The 25,654-nt window shown below is 39.6% G+C and overlaps 1 protein-coding gene across 1 annotated transcript; it reads left to right on the top strand.

Moving 5' to 3' along the window:
• Window positions 1–10,249: 10,249 nt before the first annotated feature.
• Window positions 10,250–11,176, top strand: OR56B4 (olfactory receptor family 56 subfamily B member 4). Its single transcript, XM_002708752.5, has one exon. It carries the CDS (start codon window positions 10,250–10,252, stop codon window positions 11,174–11,176), a length of 927 nt encoding a protein of 308 aa, XP_002708798.3.
• Window positions 11,177–25,654: the final 14,478 nt, after the last annotated feature.

The following is a 25,654-nucleotide window of genomic DNA, read 5'->3' as shown; positions in this document are numbered from 1 at the left end:
ATATAGAAAAAAATGAAGCTGAAATTCATATGGAAACACAGAAGACTCTGAATAGCTAAAGCAATCTTGCCTCAGATTCAGCCCTTAAGGCATTCTGGTCTGGCTGAAAAGCCCACAAGAGCATTTCAGGCATGGAAAGCCAAGACACTGTGGCAAAAAGTGTCCTACATGAAGGACCTCTGTGGGAGAGACCCCAGTGGAAAGAAGTGTTCATCAAAGAAGGGTGTACTTTCTCTGAAGGGAGGAGGATAGAACTTCCATTTTGCCTATGGACTTATCTAAATACTGAAGGAGTCTGTGGATTCAAAAGGTTTCCATAGCCCAGGCAGCTCATGTCAATGGCCTTGATTGATCACTGACATCATACATAAGAGTGTTAATTGTTAAATTAACAAACAGGAGTCACTGTGCACTAACTTCCCATGTAGGACCTTTGTCTTCAAAGAGTTGTATTATGCGAGTTAATAGTAAAACTTGTTCTCAAAGATATACCTCGTTTTACTGTATTAAGTGGAGGATATTCCCTCTCTCCACCTTCCTTACTTATTCTTTCTTTTAATTCTTTCTTTTGATGACATACTTCCAGTTCATTTTATAATCATAAGCTTAACACTCCACTAAGTAAAGAATTCAACAAATAGTAAGAAGAAAAAAATATTGTTCCTCAATGGTGGAGACAGGAGCTGTAAACAAGACTTTATTTAATTTAATCCAACTCCCACTGTTTCACCCTGAATTATCAATGTAATAATGACATCTAAACCTACAAAACTTTTTGTAGTTTAAAAAACACTTTCCCACAATAGATCAAGTAATTACATGTACTGTTCAAAGCAACTCTCTTAAAAAGCTGTTAAAAACTAGTTAATCCTTCTCCACAAAAAAAATAGGAGCTCCATCTGGATGATTATATAAATTCATCCACTAGTAAGTAGCAATACAAGACCTAGGCAGTTTAGATGAAATAGATACATAGCAATTCTAAGCCATCCTCAAAGTTGGCTCTAGGCCTTCACTATACATGTATTTGTTTTTTCACTTACGGATTAATTCACCAAAACTTCATGAGTCTAGGGAGCAGGAATTTAGCCTAGCCACTAAGATGTCCACATACCCACAGTGGAGTGCCTTGGTTTGATTCCCAGTTCTGCGTCTTGACCCCAGCTTCCTGGAAATGCAGATTGCTGAGATTCTTGGAGGCTGCAGTCTTGGTTCAATTTATTGGCTTCTTATCATTCATGAAGGAGATCTGGGTTGCAACCACAGCTCCTGGTTTTGGCCCGGCCCAGCCCCAGCCACGGCAGGCGTTTGAAGAGTGAACCAGAAGATGGGAATATTTTCTTTCTTTCTTTCTTTCTTTCTTTCTTTCTTTCTTTCTTTCTTTCTTTCTTTCTTTCTTTCTTTCTTCCTTCCTTCCTTCCTTCCTTCCTTCCTTCCTTCCTTCCTTCCTTTCTTCCTTCCTTCTTTTCTTTCTTTCTTTCTTTCTTTCTTTCTTTCTTTCTTTCTTTCTTTCTTTTTTCTCTCTCCACTAAAATAAAACATAATTTTTAAAATATGTGAATCTATATGTCATAGTTCAAAGTATAGGCCACTCTCAACAACTTCCATAGTTAGGTCTCTTAGTTCTTTTGAAAATATATGAGCATCTGGCTGGCGCCGTGGCTCACTAGGCTAATCCTCCGCCTTGTGGCACCAGCACACTGGGTTCTAGTCCCGGTTGGGGCGCCGGATTCTGTCCCAGTTGCCCCTCTTCCAGGCCAGCTCTCTGCTGTGGCCAGGGAGTGCAGTGGAGGATGGCCCAAGTATTTGGGCCCTGCACCCCATGGGAGACCAGGAGAAGCACCTGGCTCCTGCCATCGGATCAGCGCGGTGCACCGGCCGCAGTGCGCCGGCCGTAGCGGCCATTGGAGGGTGAACCAATGGCAAAGGAAGACCTTTCTCTCTGTCTCTCTCTCACTCTCCACTCTGCCTGTCAAAAAAAATAAAAAAAGAAAATGTATGAGCATCTTACATCCCCTGGAGTGTCAAAAATTCTGACAAAACAGAAATATATGTGTAGTTAATTATTCTCTCTTTATGCCATGAGTATAAAAAAGGATTCTGAATTCTGTTTATTTTTTTAATTGTTTATTTTTATGAACTATTCCTGTCATATATTATATTTCCTTTGTTTTGCTTCTATGGTTTTAATAGACACACTATTTTAGATCTATTCTCCTATTGTCTTTCTCATTCACTTATTTCCGTATCACTTTGACATTTTAATTTCAGCCTATCTTTTGAAATCAGCATTAACTGAGTCTGTATTTTTTCACCAAACCAGATGCTTATACCCTTTATATAGGAAGATAAGTCCATCCACATTTATTATAATCTCTGTTTGTCTTTATCTCTGCTGTTTTACTTACTTTTATTATGTTTCCTGGTAATATTTTTCTATTACTGACTTTTGCCAACATTAATCTCTTCACATATCCTGCTATACCCTCATTTCATTGATTTAGAAAATGTATTAAGCATATATATGATTGATGGCTATATTCATAGCTTTATTAACACTTTCAAACTTGTACTTCTTTATTAGTATATCTAAGTTATGTAACAGCTGTGCAGTGTTTTCTTTCAATTTCAAGCTCAAGGTAAGAACCTTAACATTTTATGTCCCTTTTATTCTCCATTAAACATCTCATGAAATATGGCACATTCAAAAGATGATCATAATAATATTCCTATTTCATACTCTTTTGAAATGTAGCATTAATAACTTTCCATCAAGAAGTTGAATTTAATTCCTCTCTTCTTCGAATCTGAGTTGGCCTTAGTGATTCATTTTTAACCAGCAGAATGTGGCAGAACTCCAGGCCAGTAAAAGTCGTTTCGCATTTACCTATGTATCTTGGAAAGTTTGCTCTCTGGATGCTCTCTCCAGGACGCTCCCTATCAGAATCCAGTTGCCATACAGTGAGAAGTTTAAGTCACATGAAAAAGTCTTGTATGGATTCTCTCATCAACAGTCCCAATTGAGCTTTGCCTTGGAATCATGCCAGACCAGGAAGTCAGACTCATGAATGAAAGTGTTTCCAACTGATACCACCTCCTACTCACTTAATCACACCCTGCTGTTTGAGTCTCCTGGTTTAGGCTACAGATAATGTGGAGTAGGATTAAGCTACACCCCCACTGCATTTTTCTTGAACTCATGACACATTGAATTTGTGACTGGGATAAAGTAAGTATGGTGTGATGCCAATATGTTTAGGGTGATTTGTTTACAAGCATAGATAACTACAACAGTTATTTTTACTGAAATAATTCAGAATTTTCATTCTAAGCCATTACTGATTTTAAATCATATTAGTTCCATTTCAAAAATATTTTGGAGGGGTCAGCACTGTGGCGCAGTGGGTTAAAGCCCTGGCCTGACACGCCAGCATCCCCTATAGGCACTGGTTCTAGTCCCAGCTGCTCCTCTTCTGATCCAGCTCTCTGCTATGGCCGAGGATAGCAGTGTAAGATGGCCCAAGTCCTTGGGCTCCTGCACCCACATGGGAGGCCCAGAAGAAGCTCCTGGCTCCTGACTCCTGGCTTCGGATTGGCGCAGCCCTGGTCATTGCAGCCATCTGGGGAGTGAACTAGCAGTTGGAAGACCTTTCTATCTCTACCTCTTCTTTCTGTAATTCTGTCTTTCAAATAAATAAAATAAATCTTTAAAAAAATAAAAATATTTTGGATTTCATAATAGTCATAACTACACTATCAAAATTCTTTTCTAACTTACTGTGAAGCATTAATTTCATTGTTGACAGCAATTTCTTCTATGCTTTATTCCTCCAAGATATCTTCCTGTATCCAAATGGAAAAAAGAAACCACATAATAAACAGGGAAAGTTAACATAAATAATTATTAACTACAACAAGAGGTTGAAGTATCAAATGATTAACTAATAAGGAGAGAGAATTCCAAAGAGTATAAGAAGAGCAAATCTAGGAAGTAGCCACTGGTACTCGACATGAGATGTATTTCCACAGGAAGACTCACCGTGGGCTGAGATCCATGCCTTATTGATGATATTGAAGCATTTGTTTCCATTATTAGATATGCAAATTGGAATGCAGAATATGTAACTATTTAATGGAGAATATCTGTACCCTCCTGGAATCAATAAGATCTTCTACTTATTTTTACCCAAGTCTGCACAGTAATTCAAAGTGCCTTAAACCTCTCTTTGTCACTGCAGATAAACAGGATAAATTTAAACTTCAGGAGTCAATGGATAAGACTATCTATCTATCTATCTAACAGTCCATCATACCATCACTAGAACAGCCTCATGACCACTCATCCCAGGAACCCAAGAAGACTCTTCCAGTAAGTGAATTAGAGCACCCACTTCTTGATTATATTCAACTTCTGAATTGAAGAAAGTGTCTTTCTTATTATGGGCATCAAAATGCTCCTCTTAAATTCTGCATGTGTGAGCTCATAAAGTTTTTTGTAACATAGCATGCCATATAAGAGTTCCTTTGTTATCCAGTCATCCAAGGTTCACTTTATAACATATCACCAATTCATTGTCTGTGGTCCAAAATTGAGTATAATTCCATCCTCCTATACTGTTATTATCACTTAATTCCTCAAATATGATGAAGAAATCTGCTGAGCAGATTTCACTTTCCTTTGGGTAACTGATTGGTGAAAACTATCACAAAGAACAATTTTTCCTAGAACACACCGACACTTCCATCAGGGAAGATAATTTTATCACCCTTTTATTCCAGTTGAATTAACAGCAAACATACAACATCATACAAGAGAGTCCTGTTGTCCTAGATGAAGGAACTGATAAACACTGACAAATACTGGAGAAGATTATAGTAAAATTAAGCTTTAAAATGTATTCATTATGTTTGGCAATTTAAGGTAATTAGCAAGAGCAATATCTGAGGTTGATACAAAAATGAATAACAAGTCTTTTGGAATCTAAGAATGGAAAGTAAAATAGAGAGGTTACTTCACAAATTCTCGTGAAGCAAGAGATAGATGGGAAAATTTCTGGAAAGCATAAGGAGTAGAGAAATGTGGGGAGACTTCAGACTCTTCCTATAATGAGAGGCACTATCTTTAGAACAGATGAATGAAGGACTAAGGAGACTGGAATGGAAACCTCTCTATTTGGCAGACTGCTCCTGGGATGAGTGATGAATGGGTATACTCTGGAAAATTAAGAGCTAACCCCCAAGAGCACTTAGGTCCTATTCCCAATACAATGTAAAAAACAGTAGGCCCTTGGGGATATTTAGAATAGGACAGGGAGGGTCAAATGAGCATCACAACAGCACCAAATGTCTATACTAAAACCCAGACCCTAGGATGTCGAGCAAAGACAGGGATCTGTTCTGAAAAATAAAAGGCTGAACACACAGAACTGTGGCCAAGAAAGCAAATGAAATTATAGAAGACATTGTGAGCCTGAGAACCTCTCAGTATTTCCTCCTGAAGTAGTAAGTAAAACATTAAGTGAGCTGCATCTGGAAAAGTGAAGGAATAATTTGGCCCTTGCCCTGTAATTCTGTTGTGATCTCTCATTTTACTTTGGGTCTCTATGGGAAACTTTAAGCAAAGTCAAGGGTATAATTCTTCACCTTCAGTTCCTTTCTCTCAAGTTTTCCCTTTTGAGGTAACTAAGGTCGGCAAGAAGGAAACAGGAGAGAAATGAGGCTAAATTCTGAGATGATCCATGAATAAATGATAAACCAAGAATTACAGAATAATAAATTCTGTATCCAAGATTCCCAGAACAAAAAGTAACAAAATTTTTATACTCTGTTCTTACTTATACAAGGGGCTTCAAAAGGTTTATGGAATTAAAAGATGTTTATTTTTGTGTGAAAAAATTTGAAATCCACAGTTTTTTCATACACTTTTCCAAGATTCTTCATATACAGAAACCTAAAAAGTTGATTTCATAGAAATAGAGAGTAGTGGTCACTGGAGGTGAGGAAAAGACTGTAGAAAGGTCAGATGATGGAATAAGTTCTAGTGTTCTACAACATAGTAGGGGGACTATTGTTTTAACATGTTATAGATGCTTTTAAAGAACTAGAAGATTTTGATGAGAATAAATTCCTTAACTGATCAAAATGAAAGAAAACTAAATTACTGTTTTTGTCTTCTAAATACTGTAGAAAAAGAAAGAACTAGAAGAGAGGAAATAATAGGTCCCCAAAGCAAACAAATGTGAAATGGGCACTATGAGAAACAGTGACTTAATCAGCCCTTGCCCTGACTGTTAATGTACAATTTAATACTTTATCCCTTTTAGGTTTTTTTTTTTTTGTTCTAGTTAATACTATTGATTGAACTCTGTAATTAACACACAATTATTCTTAGGTAAATGTTATAGAGATGGAAATGCTAATTATTTAGATTTGATCATTACACCTTGTATATATGTATGAAATTATCACACTGCACCCCAAAAGTATGTACAACTAGTATGTGTCATTTAAAATTTTTAAGTAACTCCAAATAAAAGACTAGTTTATTATATATGATAAAAGTCATACAGCTATAAAAACCAGATTCCATATTAATATAAATTCTAGCTGAATTTCCATTCAATTCTATGAAAAAGTTGAAGATATTTGATGGAATTATTTTACCTTAGTCATAAATGTCAAACATTTCATGGAGGCATACAACAAAAATTAAAATGTTAATGTTTATAAAGAGAAAAAATATCATTGAAACAGTTTTTTGTTTACGTAGAAAAAAAGTTCAGTATCAATATGAAAATTTTAAGAACTGATAATAGCTTTAGCAAAATAGATGTCATAAAAGACAAAATAACAAAACAAATATAATTGCAATACATACAAAAATGTAATACATTTACCTGCAGTAGTTAATTGGTTGTTTTTTTTAAACTTTTATTTAGTAAATATAAATTTCCAAAGTACAGTTTATGGATTACAATGGCTTTTACCCCCCCATAACTTCCCTCCCACCCACAACCCTCCCATCTCCCACTCCCTCTCCCCTTCAATTCACATCAAGATTCATTTTCAATTATCTTTACATACAGAAGATCAATTCAGTATATATTAAGTAAAGATTTCATCAGTTTGCACCCACACAAAACATAAAGTGTAAATACTGTTTCAGTACTAGTTATAGCATTAATTCACATTGAACAACACATTAAGGACAAAGATCCTACATGAGGAGTAAGTACACAGTGACTCCTGTTGTTGACTTAACAAATTGACACTCTTGTTTATGGCGTCAGTAATCACCCTAGGCTCTAGTGATGAGTTGCCAAGGCTATGGAAGGAAGCCTTTTGAGTTCGCCGACTTCGATCTTTCGACAAGGCCATAGTCAAAGTTCTCTCCTCCCTTCAGAGAAAGGTACCTCCTTCTTTGATGACCCGTTCTTTCCACTGGGATCTCACTTGCAGAGATCTTTCATTTAGGTCTTTTTGTTGCCACAGCATCTTGACTTTCCATGCCTAAAATAATCTCATGGGCTCTTCAGCCAGATCCGAATGCTTTAAGGGCTGATTCTGAGGCCAGAGTGCTATTTAGGACATCTGCCATTCTTTGAGTCTAATGTGCATCCCACTTCCCATGTTGGATAGTTCTCTCCCTTTTTTATTCTATCAGTTAGTATTTGCAGACACTAGTCTTCTTTATGTGATCCCTTTGACTCTTAGACCTATCAGTACAATCAACTGTGAACTGAAATTGATCACTTGGACTAGTGAGATGGCATTGGTACATGCAACCTTGATGGGATTGTATTGGAATCCCCTGGCACATTTCTAACTCCACCATTAGGGGCAAGCCCAATTTTGAGCATGTCCCAAATTGTACATCTCCTCCCTCTCTTATTCCCACTCTTATATTTAACAGGGATTACTTTTTAGTTAAATTTAAACACCTAAGAATAATTGTGTGTTAATTACAGAGTTCAACCAATAGTATTAACTAGAACAAAAAAAAAACTACTAAAAGGGATAAAGTATTAAATTGTACATCAACAGTCAGGGCAAGGGCTGATCAAGTCACTGTTTCTCATAGTGTCCATTTCACTTCAACAGGTTTCTTTTTTGGTGCTTGGTTAGTTGTCACCGATCAGGGAGAACATATGATATTTGTCCCTTTGGGACTCGCTTAATTCACTCAGCATGATGTTTTCCAGATTCCTCCATTTTGTTGCAAATGACTGGATTTCATTGTTTTTGACTGCTGTATAGTATTCTATAGAGTACATGTCCCATAATTTCTTTATCCAGTCTACTCTCGTGGGCTTTTTAGCCAGATCTAAATGCCTTAAGGGCTGATTGTGAGGCCAAAGTGCTGCTTAGGGCATTTGCCATTCTATGAGTCTGCTGTGTATCCTGCTTCTCTCCTTTTTATCAATTATTATTTGCAGACACGGGTCTTATTTATGTAATCCATTTGACACTTAATCCTATCTTTTTGATCAATTATGAACTTAAACTGATCACCTTAACAAGTAAGATAGCATTGGTACATGCCACCTTGATGGGATTGAATTGGAATCCCCTGGCATGTTTTTAGCTCTACCATTAGGGGTAAGTCCGAGTGAGCATGTGCCAAAATGTACATCTCCTCCCTCTCTTATTACCACTCTTATATTTAACAGGGATCACTTTTAAGTTAATTTTAAATGCCCAAGAATAATTGTGTGTTAATTAAAGAGTTCAACCAATGGTATTAAGTAGAACAAAAAAATACTAAAAGAAATAAAATAGTAAGCTGTTCCTTGACAGTCAGGACAAGGGCTGATCAAGACATTGTTTAAATAATATTCTTTTTTATGATTTATTTATTTATTTAAGAGGCAGAGTTGCAGATGGAGGGAGAAAGGGAGAGACAGTGAGGTCTTCCATGGGCTGGTTCATTCCCCAAATGGCTGCAATGACCAGAGCTGCGTCAATCTGATGCAAGAAGCCAGGAGCTTCATCTGGGTCTCCCTCACGGGTGCAAGGGCCCAAGCATCTGTGCCAACCTCTGCTGCTTTCCCAGACCAGTAGTAAGGAGCTGGATTGGAAGTGGAGCAGCCAGAATTCAAACCCATTTCCTTATGCGATGCTGTTGCTGCAGGTGGAGGCTTAATCTACTGTGTCATAGCGTTGGCCCCATAAATGATATTCTTCAAGGGCAATGACCTATCAATGACAATTTGATGGTGAGACCACTAGAATTAAATGCTAAAGATTAAAATTTTTGCTGTAGTTTAGTAACTTATTAGTGTTTTCAATATGATTGATAACTAAACAACTCATTCAATCTCTGCTTCTTCATTATATGAATAACAATGTCATATGGTGAAGATTAAATGAAGTGGTTTGTGACATAAACGATTTTCCAACCACAAGACACTGTTTAGAACAGCAGGAAACAGATGATTAGCCCAGCAGTTAAGATGCCTGCATTCCACGTTGGAGTACCTGGGATATATACACAGCTCTGGCTCTTGACTCAAGCTTCTTGCTAATGCAGATCCCAGGAGGCAGTAGCAATGGCTCAAATAATTGGATTCCTGCCACCTATGTAGAAGACTTGGATTGCATTCAGGCTTCCTGGCTTTGATCCTAGCCCCAGTTGTTGTGAATACTTACAGAGTTAACCAGTGGATGGGAGCTCTCTCTCTGGCTCTCTTTCTCTCTCTTTCTGTATGTGTGTGTATGTGTGCACAGGTATATATGCATGCACACATGGATATGTGTTTCTGTCTACTGGCCTCTCAAATAAATGAAATTTAAATACATACATACATACATACATAAAAGAACAGCAGAATCAAGTTTTCATTATGGTTATTCATTTTCTTCCTGAAGATCCTCAAGAATGAAGACAACTCCTCTGTCTCCAACTTTGCCTGTTGAAAATTTGGGTTGTTTATATAAATGTACATGTTTTCTGCTTTGTGTCTATGTTTCCTATAGTAAAAACCCACTCAGAATGTCAGGAAAAAGTACAGATAGTAAATTTTTCACTTGTATACTAACAAAATTTTTATCTTAGAATGCATTTTGGCCCTTATATTCTTATTTGAACTTTCTCCAAGGATGTCAAAGAAGTTAAGAATGCATTAAGAACCAAGTTATTGTAGTAAGCCTCATTTCTCTGCACAAATTTTAACTCTCACATGAGCCAACCACACCTGTTCTGTTTCCTCTTAATTCACAGGCAAAAACTGAGAACAAGACATCCCATGATATGGACATCTCCCTGAATACAACCAATAGCTCAGGATTTCAAGTGTCTGAGTTCATCCTGATGGGGCTCCCAGGCATTCATGAGTGGCAGCACTGGCTCTCTTTGCCTCTGGCTCTGCTTTATTTCTTCGCTCTTAGTGCCAATCTCCTTGTCTTAATCACTGTCTATCATGAGCCAACCCTGCACCAGCCCATGTATCAGTTCCTTGGTATCCTGGCTGTAGTGGACATTGGACTGGCTACCACCAGTATGCCCAAGATCTTAGCCATTTTCTGGTTTGATGCCAAGACCATTAGCCTCCCTGAGTGTTTTGCACAGATCCATGCCATCAACACTTTGATGTGCATGGAGTCAGGCATCTTCATCAGTATGGCAGTGGATAGATATGTAGCTATTTGTTACCCCCTTCAATATCCCTCTATAGTCACTGAAGCTTTTGTGATCAAAGCCACAATATTTATGGTGCTCAGGAATAGCTTGTTGACCATTCCAGTGCCTATACTGGCTGCCCAGAGACACTACTGCTCCAGGAATGAGATTGACCACTGCCTGTGCTCCAACTTGGGAGTCATCAGTCTAGCTTGTGATGACATCACCATTAACAGATTTTATCAGTTGGCCTTGGCCTGGATTGTGATTGGGAGTGACATGGGTCTGGTATTTGCTTCCTATGCTATTCACTCAGTGCTGAGGCTGAGCTCTGCAGAAGCAACAGCTAAGGCCCTGAGCACCTGCAGTTCCCACCTCATCCTCATTCTCTTTTTCTACACAGCTATTGTTGTGGTATCCACGACTCACCTTGCAGGAAGAAGAGTTCCTCTCATACCTGTTCTTCTCAACATGCTGCATATTGTCATCCCTCCGGCTCTTAACCCCCTGGTATATGCACTTAGGTCACAGGAGCTGAGAGTGGGCTTCCAGAAGTAGCTTGGTTTGGATGAACTTGTATTCAGGAAGTGACTCAACTTTAAGTGACAGAATATTATATACAGTGTTTGCACAGACTTTGGAGCCCAATATATAGAATTCCATTTATCCCAATTGCCAGGAACATCAGTTCAAATTAATTCATCATTTTATATAACATATAGTATGTGGAAGGCAATGCTCTAAGCATTTCAAATACTAACTCTTTTAATTCCTATATATAGCATTCCCAACAATGCCATGAAGCAAGTAAAATTGTTATCTATACATTTGCAAATGAGACAACTAGGTTGGGAAACTCATCCAAGGGCAAATAGAAAGGAAGTTGCAGAGTAAGATTTGAGTTACAGAGTGAGAGTTGTACCCAAGCAGCAGGCTCCAGAGTCCACGCTCTTAAAACTTTTTCTCTATTCAAACTCTCAACAAATATATGAAAATAAAAACTAAGATGACAATCAAGATGAGATTATATATCACTTCTTTTTTAATAAAAGAAAGCACCATTTAAAAACAGATAGTGGGGCTGACATCATGACATTAATGGGTTAAGTCACTGTCCGTGATATCAGCATCCTTTATGGACACCAGTTTGAGTCCCAGCTGCTCCACTTCCAGCTCCCTGCTAATGTGCCTGGAAAAGCTGATGAAAATGGCCCAAGTGCTTGGGCAGCTGCACCTACATGAGAGACCTGGAAGAAGTCCCTGGCTCTAGGCTTTGGCCCAGTGCAATACCAGTCATTGCAGCAATTTGGGGACTGAGCCAAAAGATGGAAGATCTTTCTCTGTATTTCCCTCTCTTTCTGTAACTGTCTTTCAAATAAATAAATAATCCTTAAAAACAACCTGATAGTGAATTTCCTAACAGTAAACACAGTAGGTTTTAAGTCCTCTAGAAAGAATCACTCTGGAGGACTTCATGAATTATATAAATATAAATCAAGAATTTGACAAGAATCATGTGTCAATCATAAACTTTTATCAATAATTTATGTTAGCATCCTAAAAGTAATATTCTGGTCACTTTTCTTTCAACATCCAACACTACTTGAACATCTCTACTGAATTAAGAAAATCCCAATGAAGCCTTGTAGTTCATCAGCAATATAAAGTCTCTAAAGAGAAAATTTTCCCTGCAAGACAAATGATACATATTTAGAGACAGAGCAAAGAGAAAATTAATCACTCTGTTTCTTAATTATTTTAATGCAGGGTATGGATTATCAGTGGCAGAGAATTGGCTCCCAGATGACATGCAGATAATGTGCCAGTAAATTTAGAAGCCCAGTGTGAGAACCTTAATATATTAAAACTCAAGTAGTTATCTTCCCTTTGATAGTCAGTTAAATAGTGTGGTATTATTAAATCTATGGACAAGGCAGTATTGGCCCATGTGCTTTTTTTTTTTTTTTTTTTTTTTTGGACAGGCAGAGTGGACAGTGAGAGAGAGACAGAGAGAAAGGTCTTCCTTTGCCATTGGTTCACCCTCCAATGGCCGCCGCGGCTGGCGCGCTGCGGCCAGCATACCGCGCTGATCCGATGGCAGGAGCCAGGTGCTTCTCCTGGTCTCCCATGGGGTGCAGGGCCCAAGCACTTGGGCCATCGTCCACTGCACTCCCTGGCCATAGCAGAGAGCTGGCCTGAAAGAGGAGCAACCGGGACAGAATCCGGCGCCCCGACCGGTACTAGAACCCAGTGTGCCGGCGCCGCAAGGCGGAGGATTAGCCTAGTGAGCCGCGGCACCGGCCGGCCCATGTGCTTTTATTACCTGTGTTTAACACTAATTCCACATGTCAAGAACAGAAGCACTGAAAGCCAAAAAACAGTAGCACCCTAGCGGATAGATAAAATTGCTTCTTTCTCTTCCCATATGTGTCTGGACTAAAGTTCTTCAGATACTTTGGTATTTCAGAGAGAAAACAGTGAGTTCCTGTACCCCACTCAAAAAAAATCTTAAACTTCTAATTTGGCCATCTAAGAGATTAGATTTTCATTTATACTACTGCCTAACAGGATAATTCAGACAAAACTTCTAAGAACAAGTAAAAGTAAGAATATTCTTAAATGAATATAAAGATTAAAAACTAACAAATTAGTAAACACCAAAAAAAAAAAAAACCTATGTGGTTAAGACATAATCATGAAAGAAAATTATCAAAAAATGCCTTTGGCGGATGTCCTAAATAGCACTCTGGCCTCAGAATCAGCCCTAAAGGCACTCGGATCTGGCTGAAAAGCCCATGAGAGTATTTCAGGCATGGAAAGCCAAGACACTCTGGCAAAAGATCTCCGTGAGTGAGATCCCAGTGGAAAGAACAGGTCTTCAAAGAGGGAGGTGCCTTTCTCTGAAGGGAGGAGAGAACCTCCACTTTGACTATGACCGTGTCTAAACAAGATAAGAGTCGGAGAACTCAAGGGGCTTCCATAGCCTTGGAAACTCATAACTGGTGCATAGGGAGATTACTGATGCCATAAACAGGAGTGTCAATTTGTAAAGTCAACAACAGGAGTCACTGTGCACTTACTCTTCATGTAGGATCTCTGTCCTTAACGTGCTGTACACTGAGGCTTAATGCTATAACGAGTACTCAAACAGTATATTTCACTTTGTGTTTCTATGGGGGTGCAAACGATTGAAATCTTTACTTAATGTACACTAAATGTACACTTCTGTAAAAAAAAAAAAAAAAAAAAAAAATTATCAATTCCCAACTTGACTCTCACTGGGATTAAACATGACAATAGGTCTGATCTGATTTCATCATCATTTAAAAAAATCATCTATTATTTTTCACTTTATGTTTCTGTGTGGGAGCAAACTGTTGAAATACTTACTTAAGGTATACTAAGCTGATCTTCTGTATATTAAGATAATCGAAAATGAATCTTGATGTGAATGGAAGGGGAGAGGGAGTGGGAAAGGGGAGGGTTGTGGGTGGGAGGGACGGTATGGGGGGGAAGCCATTGTAACCCATGAGTCGTACTTTGGAAATTTATATTCATTAAATAAAAGATAAAAAAAAATGCCTTTGGAATGCCAACATTAAAGACAGCTAGACATTGTCACTTCCATTCCTAAAAGAAGAAAAAGATGAACAAGCTGGAAATAAATCATTTTTCTTGGCTCCATCACCGAGCCAACCAACATCCTGGAGTCAGAAAACCACCCTTCACATAGATAGCATATGGCTCTAGGAAAGTATTTTCTCCCTGGAGTGTAGGTCTCCACTATGGACAATGCTCTGGGCTTGTTCCACAATGTTATCTTTTGTCCTTCCCCTGCCAAATCCATAAGGGAATATTTCTGAGTCTCCACTGTAAGAATCTGTGGAGTTTTTGAGGATAAAACATTGGGCTGCCTTAGGAAGGTATTTCTCACTCTGATTCTGGTCCATATGCATACTCCAATGATTTGTCCAAATTACTTTGAAGTCCTCCTACTGGTTTATGTCTCCAGCAGTTTCTGATGTGAGAGCCTGACTTTAGTAGGGACTTTCTGTGTTTAGTTGTCTCCAGATTTGATGACCACACTTTACATTTCAACATCAACTTTATAAGGGGTCCTCAAAAATTTGTTGACTTTCCTTTCATTCATTAGTTTTTTATTCTAAGGAAAGGAATGAGGACCTCTAAACTCTACATGTCAAAAGTCCTACTTTTGAATTATAATCCAAAGTTCAAGATAAATGTCAATAAGTGATCACTCCTATGGATTATCTGATAAGTAACTAAATGAGGGAGAACAAACTAACTTCCATACAGCAGAATTCTAAATAATTTATGTAGATATACCACCCTCAAGAAGGTGGAGCATAAATTCTCAGTTCTTAAATGCATTGTGACCCCTTTCCAATGAGGACAGTATGGAAATGAGAAAAAGTCTAACGTTAATGAGGAAACCTGGAAAACACTACTTTAGCGATTAATCAAGTTCACATTGATAGTTAAGAAGTCATGTTCATAATTGGTATCTATGATAGATTGTGATGAAAAAGGCACTGTACTTTGTACCTCTGTGCTCTTTCTCCAAAAAATAAGTAGTTAAAACAAACGAAAACTCATAACCTAATCCAATCAAGTGAACACCACCAGGCAATTCCCAGACGAAAAGCATTCCACAAAACCTGACACGCAGCTTTCAAAACTGCCAAGGTAACGAAGAGAAAGAGGAGTTTACGGAGACAAAGCATCCAAGTGCAATGAGGTAACCCAAATGGGATCTGGGAACAGAAAAAGGACATTAAGTAAAAATTAAGAACACTTGAATAATGTAGGACTTTAGTTAAGAATAATGTATCAAAATTAGTTCATTAAAGGTGAAAAATGTATCATAGTAACTTGATAACAATAGGGGGAACTGAAAGTAGGATATATAGAAAAGGTGCACTATCTTCACAACATTTCTATGAATCTAAAACTATTCTAAAATGAAAGCTCACTTTTTACTTGCCATTAGCTACAACTATCTGTCTCTTTTATTATAGTCATCCTAGGAGGTAGGGAATGGTATTTCACTGTTTCTGATTTGCATTTCCCTGGCAGCCTGTTATGTTAAACATATTTTCATGTACGTATTGACTATAAATCTTTGGAGAAATGTCTGTTCAGATCCTTTATCTTTTTTTATTTTTATTTTACAGATAGAGTTAGATAGTGAGGGAGAGAGACAGTGAGAAAGATCTTCCTTCTGTTGGTTTACCCCCCCAAATGACCACTACAGCCAGAGCTACACCTATCTGGAGCCAAGAGCCAGGTACTTCATCCTGATCTCCCACACAGGTGCAGGTGCCCAAGCACTTGGGCCATCCTCCACTGCCTCCCCGGGCCATAGCAGAGAGCTGGACTGGAAGAGGAGCAACCGGGACTAGAACCCAGTACCCATATGGGATGCCAGCGCCGCAGGCGGAGGATTAACCAAGTGAGCCACGGCGCCGGCCCCCCTTTATCATTTTTAAATTGGATTTTAGATTATTTGTCTTCTTTATTGAACTATAAGAATTTTTTGAATAGTCTAGATACAAGTATTTACCAAAATACATGATTTATTTTCTCTCCTTCCATGGGTTGTCTTTTTACTTTTTTAAAGGAATTTTAAAGGAATTTATTAGATTCTCGGGATCACAGTAAATGCCTGATAATTACTACAACACAATTCTCATCAATTCTTATGTTAATGTGATATTAAAACAAAGAGAACAGATTCAATGTAGCTCATAGATATAATTCTAAGAATATAATGAGACATTTGTCCCTCCCCGTTTCTTCCTTCCTTTTCTTTCTTCTTTTCTTCTTTTCTTTTTTTAAAGAGAGGGTCAGAAAAACTCACTCTTTTTTAAAAGATTTATTTATTTAGTTTAAAGGCAGAGTTACACAGAGAGAGGAGAGACATAGAGAGAAAGATTTTCCCTCTGCTGGTTCACTCCCCAAATTGCCACAAATGGCCAAAGCCAGGAGCCAGGAGCTTCTTCTGGGTCTCCCATGTGAATGCAGGGGCCCAAGCACTTGGGCCATCTTCTGTTGCTTTCCCAGCCACATTAGCAGGGAGTTGGATCAGAAATAGAGCAGTCAAGATTCAAATCAGGGCCCATAGGAATACCGGTGTTGCAAGAGGTGTCTTAACCTGCCATGCTGCTTGCCCCTCTTCTTTTTTTCTAATTTTTGTGAAAACATGTTTTTTTAATTTACATTATAGTCAAAGGCTTACTGTTCCTCTCAATAAAAAGATTAACAAGCAAAAAGTAAAAAGACTCTAGTTCAGCAGGAATATAGGCAAGAGCGATACATAATAATCAAATGAAAAGATGTCCATTTCACTCAAATGCAGTAAATTTTAAAATAATCACAGATCACTAAAACTATAGGAGTATATTATCTTTATTGATATGACAAAGATAAAAGAAAGTTTGACAAAACTATGTTTACATAATACACACAGACATTTCTTTCCTCTTTTTTTTTTCATTTTTAACTATGTTTATACAATCCTGAATGTGGGGAGCAACCAAGACTAGACTAAATTACTGGAACTGCTAGGACTAATTCTATGCATCTGACCTCCCATCATGCTGAGAGAGTAAACAACTTCTACACAGCTGCCTCACCAATTCCACTAATAAGCTGCAGGAGCTGATCCTGCTCCTGATTGGAGGAGAGCAGCCTGCTCGGCGTGTGGGCAGCAGAGCATGGATTGGTGGAAGAGGACTATAAAGGAGGAGAGAGACAGCATGCACCAGGAACATCTGAGGAACCCTTGAGGAACCCCTGAGAGAGCTGGCCGGTGGTGTGCTGCTCCTCCGCAGAAGCGGGGAAAGCAGCGGGGGTGCCGCCCCTCCGCGGAGGCGGGGGGGGGGGGGTGGTCAGCAGCAAACCCAGGAAGGCGTCGTTCCTCTGTGAGTGGGGGAACGGCAGCAAACCCGGGAAGGGCCAGGCAAAGAGAACAGCGCAGGGTCCAGTGTCGTTCCTCTGCGAGTGGGGGAGCGACACTGAATATGCTTAATCTCATTTTCTAACTTTCTTGGTGCTATCCTCTAAAGTGCAAATGTTTTTTGGCCAGCACCGCGGCTCAATAGGCTAATCCTCCACCTTGTGGCACCAGCACACGGGGTTCTAGTCCCGGTCGGGGCACCGGATTCTGTCCCGGTTGCCCCTCTTCCAGGCCAGCTCTCTGCTATGGCCAGGGAGTGCAGTGAAGGATGGCCCAAGTGCTTGGGCCCTGCACCTGCATGGGAGACCAGGAAAAGCACCTGGCTCCTGCCATCGGATCAGCGCGGTGCGCCAGCCGCAGCGCGCCGTCCATGGCGGCCATTGGAGGGTGAACCAATGGCAAAAAGGAAGACCTTTCTCTCTGTCTCTCTCTCTCTCACTGTCCACTCTGCCTGTCAAAAAAAAAAAAGTGCAAATGTTTCAAATTTTGCCGAAGTGCCTTTATCTATTTCTTTCCTTCATTACTTATGCTATTGGTATAATATCTGTTATTTTTATTATTAGTATTTTTATTATTAGTGTTATAAACTCAAGTTCAGAAGTACTTATCACTCTTCTAAATATTTTATAATTTTATAATTAAAAATTATATAAAATATATATTTCATAAATTATATTTATTATATATTATGTAAATATTATATAAATTATAATTATTATACAGTATATAACTTATATAATTTTATAATTAAGATTATATATAATATATATGATAATATTATATAATTCTGCTCTTTCTGGTCTATGACACATTTTAAAGTTATTTTGTATAGATGTGGAGAAGGAGTTCCAACATCAGTCTTTTGCAGGTACATATCCAATTGCTCCAGCACTATTTGTTGAAAAAAGCATTCTTTCATCCCCCTACTTGACATTCTGCTCAACTGTTTCATGTATTTTAGGGATGTGTTGAGAGCAATGCACCAATTTTTTTTTTCACACAGTATTAAGTAAATATTGCAAGAGGCTGTGAGACAATCTAACCAAATGAGGATCTGCCTTCTGATTCTCAAAATACTTGGCTCCACTTTTAAATGTTCCAGATGTTGAGGAGCATTTCTTTCTGCTATGTATGTTCTTGAAGTGCACTTGGCTTGTTCCTCAATGTTATATTTTCCTCTTCCCCTGCTAGATCCATGAAGAAATTTTTCTGGTTCTCTACTGTACAACTCTATGGAGTTCTTGAGTTTCCTTTATTAAACCTGGCCTGCATTTGGATTTTACTTCATTGCATATCTTTGCAACCTCTAATCTCTTGCAATCTTACTATAATTGTGATATTTGTAGATTATTTAACTTACATATATATTTATTTAGGATTGGAGAAACACTCTTCTGTTATTCTCTACATTCAGAGGTTACTGAACATCTCAGCTGGATGAGGTAGATCACCTGTACTTAGTACTACTAATAATTTAAAGCCAGTAACTTGCAAGCATTTTACTTGGTTTATAGGCTTTTTAAAATAAATTAAAACAAATATCATTCTATCCTGAAAGTCTAGGAGGCCTGAATTTGAAAGATTTTTCCCTAATATTTAATCTTAGTACTCTATTGTGCCAAGGCAAAGCCACACATGCACAATTCATGTTCAAGCTTGCGTAGCCATACACCCAATATGGCTCTAGCCTCCTAAAAGTTCTTTTCTATTCCAAGGCCACCGTGAACTCTTCAGCAGTATTCCACATACTTTCCCTGAAGCCATGGATCCCTATTCCTTTAATAGGACACACCTTGTTGTTGTTGTTGTTGTTGTTGTTATTATGACAGGCAGAGTTAGACAGTGAAAGAGAGAGAGACAGAGAGAAAGGTCTTCCTTTTTCCGTTGGTTCACCCCTCCAAGTGGCTGCGCGGATCCGAAGCCAGAAGCCAGGTGCTTCCCCCAGGTCTCCCATGTGGGTGCAGGGCCCAAGGACCTGGGCCATCCTCCACTGCACTCCCGGGCCACAGCAGAGAGATGGACTGAAAGAAGTGCAACAGGGACAGAATCTGGCGCCCCAACCTGGACTAGAACCTGGCGGAGGATTAGCCTAGTGAGCCACAGTGCCGGCCAACACACCTTATTATTGAACCCATTGACATGGATATTTTCTGAAGTATAAATGGCATTCACTTTGCTAAAATCTAACAAAACTTGGATTGGGACTTGCCTTTACTTTGGCCTTACTGCCATTTTCTAAGTATCAGATGCTACCCTGACTCTAAAGAAAACAGCTACACAATAGTTTCAATATCTCTTCAGGATCAAAATCCTATAGTCCCCAAGGATTAAAACCACTCATTCATCCCTGACATATAAAAGCCAACTCTCTGGAGTGTGCATTTTAGCCTAGCAGTTAGGATACCAGCATCACATATTGGAATACATGCAATCAATTTCTGAATCTGGCTTCTGCTTCCAGCTTCTTGGTAATGCAAACCCTAAGAGCAGCAGTGATGGCTCAAGTAATTGGATTTCTTCCCAAGAAGGGGGGAGACCTGGACTACATTTCTGGCTACAGATTCCTGGCATTGTCCTAATCCCAGCCCCAGCTGTTGTGGGTATCTGGGGAGTAAACCAATGAATGGTAGCACTCTTTTTTTTTTTTTTTGCTTTCTCTTCAAACTTTTTTTAAGTCAAGTTTACAACTCTGAAGATCCCAAATAAGTCTCAGATAGACATGAAAACCCTGCCTTGGATAAAATAAAAACGTAAATCATATGTATTTTGCATGCCAACATCATGTTTTTTTGTTGGGTTTTTTTTTTTTGTTTGTTTTTTTTTTTTTTTTTTTTTTTTTTTTTACAGGCAGAGTTAGACAGTGAGAGAGAGAGACAGAGAGAAAGGTCTTCCTTTGCCGTTGGTTCACCCCCCAAATGGCCGCTGTAGCCAGTGCACTGCACTGATCTGAAGCCAGGAGCCAGGTGCTTCCCCCTGGTCTCCCATGCGGGTGCAAGGCCCAAGCACTTGGGCCAATCCTACACTGCCTTCCCGGGCCACAGCAGAGAGCTGAAATGGAAGAGGAGCAACTGGGACAGAATCCGGCACCCCAACCGGGACCAGAACCTGGGGTGCCAGCGCCACAGGCGGAGGATTAGTCAAGTAAGCCGTGGCGCTGGCCACCAACATTATGGTTTTTAAATCTTTCTTGCTATGTTTTGTCAGTGAGCTAAACGTTAACAATTTCTTGAGCAAACTAAACCTTCAAAACCACAGGTGCCTCTGAAGGCATAAGATCTTCACAACTAGAGTATGGCTGAAAGTCATAACGACACATGTTCCAGAAACAAGAAAAGGGAAGGACCCTAAGCTCTGCCTGCCCTGTTACACTCACCAAATTAAGACACTCCTCTTACAACAGATAAGGAATAAAGATAGGGAGATTTTCACAATGGATTTAATTGCTCATGGCAGAAAACATCAAGAAACGAAAATTATACCTCCCTAACATTAGTAAACAAGCTATCAGAATTGCATTTAGCTGTGTATTTGGAGAAATGACATTATATTAGCTTAACCAAATTAGAGCTTACATATCTTATCACAAGCTCTTATCACGCAAACACACACACACACACACACACACACAGGCGTAAGGAGGGAGGAAGAAAAGGAAATCAGCAGTTCAAAATTGTTCAAGTTCCTCTATTTTGCCCTGGTGGGAATCAGACTCTATTTTATGGTTTGCCATCCTAAACTATGGCTACTTCCACTCTCAATTCCCTATTTCAGATGTGAAGGAATAAATGGAAAAGGAAGCTTCAACAGATTTTCACTCATGGCTTACTGAACAGCAATGAGTCTGGTGCTCATTTCTAGTTGTGAGGAAGACTCAGAAGTTGATTATGTTACCTTCTTAGCCTTGATGATAGGAAAAGGTTATGGAAAGGAGGGTCTGAAAGGTTGTTGAATGAACTAACTTTGTTGAAAACAAACAATACACTTTAGGGTTTTTTTTTTTCATGTAATATTTTCAAAAATCAGTAACATACTGTGCCATGAATAAGTCTCAGTAAATTCCAAAGAGTAAATAAATTCCAAAGGCTTTGCATTATGAGACACTCAGTGCTCCTTGCAATCTCCTCTTCCCACCCTAATCCTAGAAATCTCTGACAACATATTCAATAATAAATAAATCCCTAACATGCTGCAAAACAAACATAAAACCATTAATTAAACAGAAAATATGAGGAATCTCCAAAAGATGAAAGATAACTTTGATGGGAATGTGGAAAAGAACAGAAGCCCAAAAGGTGCCCCAGAGAGGACAGCTACAAAAATTAGGTTGATCTCAATGCAAATGTTTCTAATACACAGTGAAGCAGAGATGGTGATAATTAATGGGGTAGTACAATAGTAACAGCCAAGCAGGGTAATCTTTCTGCACATATACTCTTGCATCAAGAAGTGAGCCAAAAGTCAAGCAAGGAGTGAGTGCTCCCAGAATATTGGAGATTGGGTCATAAAACAAGGCAGTGACCTATCATGGCTACAAACCACCATGTTCCACAACAAATAGGTGTCGCTCCCCCTCTTCGTGGAGGAACGACACAGGACCCTGCGCTGTTCTTTCTGTCTGCTCGGCCCTCCCCGGGTTTGCTGCTGGTTCTTCCCGGGTTGGCTACTATCCCTTCCACCTCCGTGGAAGGGCAGTTCCCCCTGGCCACATTCCCCACTTCCGCAGGGGAGCGGCACACCGCCGGCCGGCTCTTCTCGGGGGCTGCACAGGTGTTCCTTCAGCTAGATGTTCCCCTTAGATGTTCCTTGGTGCATGCCGTCTCTCTCCTCCTTTATAGTCCTCTTCCACCAATCCCAACTCTGCTACCCACACGCCGAGTACGCTGCTCTCCAATCAGGAGCAAGTCCTACAGTTAATTGGTTGAACTGGAGGCAGCTGTGCGGAAGCTGTTTACTTCTCTCCCAGCGCCATATTGTGGGAGAGCAGATGCATAGAATAAGTCTTAATTCCAGTAACTCAGTCCAGTCCGGATTGCTCCCCACAAATAGGGAACAAGTTTAATCATAAGTCAAGCTGTTAGCAGACCCTCTATCTTACCTTCACAAGTTGCATTCAACAGCATTCTAGGATTGCCTACTAGGAAGAAAAACTATCACATATCAATGACCCAGATGGCATCAACATTCTCCTCAGCTTAACCAAACTGTAGACATGTTTCTTCCTTACTATAGGCCTCTGACCTCCTTCTTAAGAGCATTTACCCCAGAAGACTTAATGTAAATTCCTTCTCTGCTTCCTTCAAAAGTATATAAATCTTATCCTAAATTCTTATCCATTTTACACCCCAGGTAATGTCTTTCTCAAACATCTGGAAAATATCTTCTGAAATGTAGACACTGAAGGAGATAGCACTCTTATCACCCAGTATCCATGGTAGGGTAGGAGACTAATTTCAATGGGTGCCAATTCACAAACCTAGATGACTTAATCACAGGAAAAAAAAAAAAACATTTTGCAACCTCTAGAATATCTCCATGTCCTCAACACATATCACTGATGAACCCTCCACCAAAGTCCTCCAGCCCTTTCCAATAGCTCACACCAGTGCTTAGATCCATTCCAACCTACCCCATACCTAAGCCTTTTGTTTTAGCAAAATTGATCGGTGCTCTCTCACCTATTGATGTCAACAGCATCAAAATGGGATCAACTTTTGTTTGCTTATCCTCTATTCTGTGATTTTTCTTTAATATCAAATACAACCAGATATTTGAACAAAATCAGCACAAAAATGTGTAATTAATGTTAACAAACACAACTCACATCCAAAGAGATAGAACAAATTTAGCAATTTTAATTGTCCCCTCCTAAACAAAATTTATCAATTTATCTCTATGCCAACTCTCTTCTTCAAGATGCCAGTCCCTATCTAACTGCACTACCATTTATGTAATGGTTTGAATATTTATCCCCCTGAACTCAGGGGCTTAGTCCCCAAATTCTTAACATTAATGGTACCAAGCAGGTAAAACTTGATACAATTATGGTGCTTAGTGGGGGAGCCTTTGGGAAGTTATTAGATTGGATTAGTCATTAAAGTGGAGTCCCCAAAACTGAATCCTCATAGCTTTATAAGGAAAGAGATAGAAATACAGACAGACATGGTGCTATCTCTCCCATATGATGTTCTATGCCATCCCAGAATTCTGCCAGCAAAAAGGCCATCAAAAGATGATGCCCCTGGACCTTGCAAACCCATGGCTGTGAGCTAAAATAAAACTTTTCTTTATAAAGTTAAACTTCCTTGGGTATATTATTATGGTAATAAAATATTAATATAACTTGGAATTTCTCACTGACCACATCACCATAAATGTTCCTTTGTAAGTAAATTATCTTCAAATGATTCTTTAAATCATCCATCTGCTTCATAATGGGGCTCTACCTAATACTATGCTCATTAGATTTGGTAGTATGGAGGTCAGTAGAAACAATTTCAATGTATTGATAGAACAGACAATAGGTAGATGGCCATGAACTCAAAGATGAGGAAGTGAAGCAACATACAAAGATGTCTCTTACAAGAGGTTGGGTGAGTAAAGGGCACACCCAGGAACGTGAGTTGAGAGTGAGCAGAGTCATGAAAAGACCTAAGGAGAAGTATGTGGGAAAGAGATTTTTTAAAATATTTATTTATTTATTTGAAAATCAGAGTTACACAGAGAGGAGAGGCAGAGAGAGAGAGAGAGAGAGGTCTTCCATCCTCTGGTTCACTCCCCAATTGGCCGCAACGGCCGGAGCTGTGCTAATCCAAAGCCAGGAGCCAGGAGCTTCTTCTAGGTCTCCCACGTGGGTGCAGGGGCCCAAGGACTTGGGCCATCTTCTACTGCTTTCCCAGGCCATAGCAGAGAGCTGGATTGGAGCAGCCAGGTCTTGAACCAGCGCCCATATGGGATGTTGGCACTTCAAGCCAGGACGTCAACCCACTGCGCCACAGCACCAGCACCAGCACCAGAAAGAGATATTTTTGAAGTTGGTAGTTCTTGGAATCTTCATACATTGAGGGATATGATACAGGAGACAGGAAAAGATTATTGATACAGAAAAGAGAATACAATTATGTCTGCTGCACTATTTATTTCATATTTATTTATTTTCTTTTTTTTTTTCTTTTTTCTTTTCTTTTGACAGAGTGGACAGTGAGAGAGAGAGAGAGACAGAGAGAAAGGTCTTCCTTTTCCGTTGGTTCACCCCCCAATGGCTGCCACAGCCGGTGCACTGCGGCCGGCGTGCCACACTGCTCCAAAGCCCAGAGCCAGGTGCCTCCTACTGGTCTCCCATGTGGGTGCAGGGCCCAAGGACTGCACTCCCAGGCCACAGCAGAGAGCTGGACTGGTAGAGGAGCAACTGGGACAGAATCCGGCGCCCCGACCGGGACTAGAACCCGGGGTGCCAGAACCGCAGGCAGAGGATTAGCCTATTGAGCCACAGCATCGGCACATATTTATTTTTAAAGATTTATTTTTTTGGAAGGCAGAGTTATGGGGGGAGAGGGAGAGAGGGAGAGAGAGAGAAAGTGAGCACTTTCATTTGCTGGTTCACTCCTTAAATGGCTGCAACAGCTGGGCTGGGCCAGGCCAGAGCCAGGAAACAGGAGCTTCATCCAGGTCTCCCACATGGGTGCAGGGGCCCAAGCACCTGGGCCATCTTCCATTGCTTTCCATGACACATTAGCAGGGAGCTGGATCAGAAGTTGAGCAGCCAGGACTCAAACTGGCACCCATATGGATGCCAGCGTTGCAGGAGGCAGCCTAATCTGTTACACCACAATGCTGGTCCCTGTACTATTTAAATACAAAAATATATTGCAACACCATTGATATACTGGGAAACAATCTGAGCCTACCTGAACTTCCCGTTCACCTATGTGCAGTTTCATCCACTAGAAACACAAGTTGAATGCAGTGCCAAAAGACAAATTACAATAAATTTAGCTTAAAAATCTAATTAACGTTGATATTTGATTCTAGAACTTGGAAACATCTCATTCTCTATTCTT

The sequence above is a fragment of the Oryctolagus cuniculus genome, chromosome 1 (assembly GCF_964237555.1).
Source record: "Oryctolagus cuniculus chromosome 1, mOryCun1.1, whole genome shotgun sequence".
Lineage (NCBI taxonomy): Eukaryota > Metazoa > Chordata > Mammalia > Lagomorpha > Leporidae > Oryctolagus > Oryctolagus cuniculus.
Note: the sequence above shows the minus strand (reverse complement) of the source record. Positions and strands in the feature narration are given on the sequence as shown.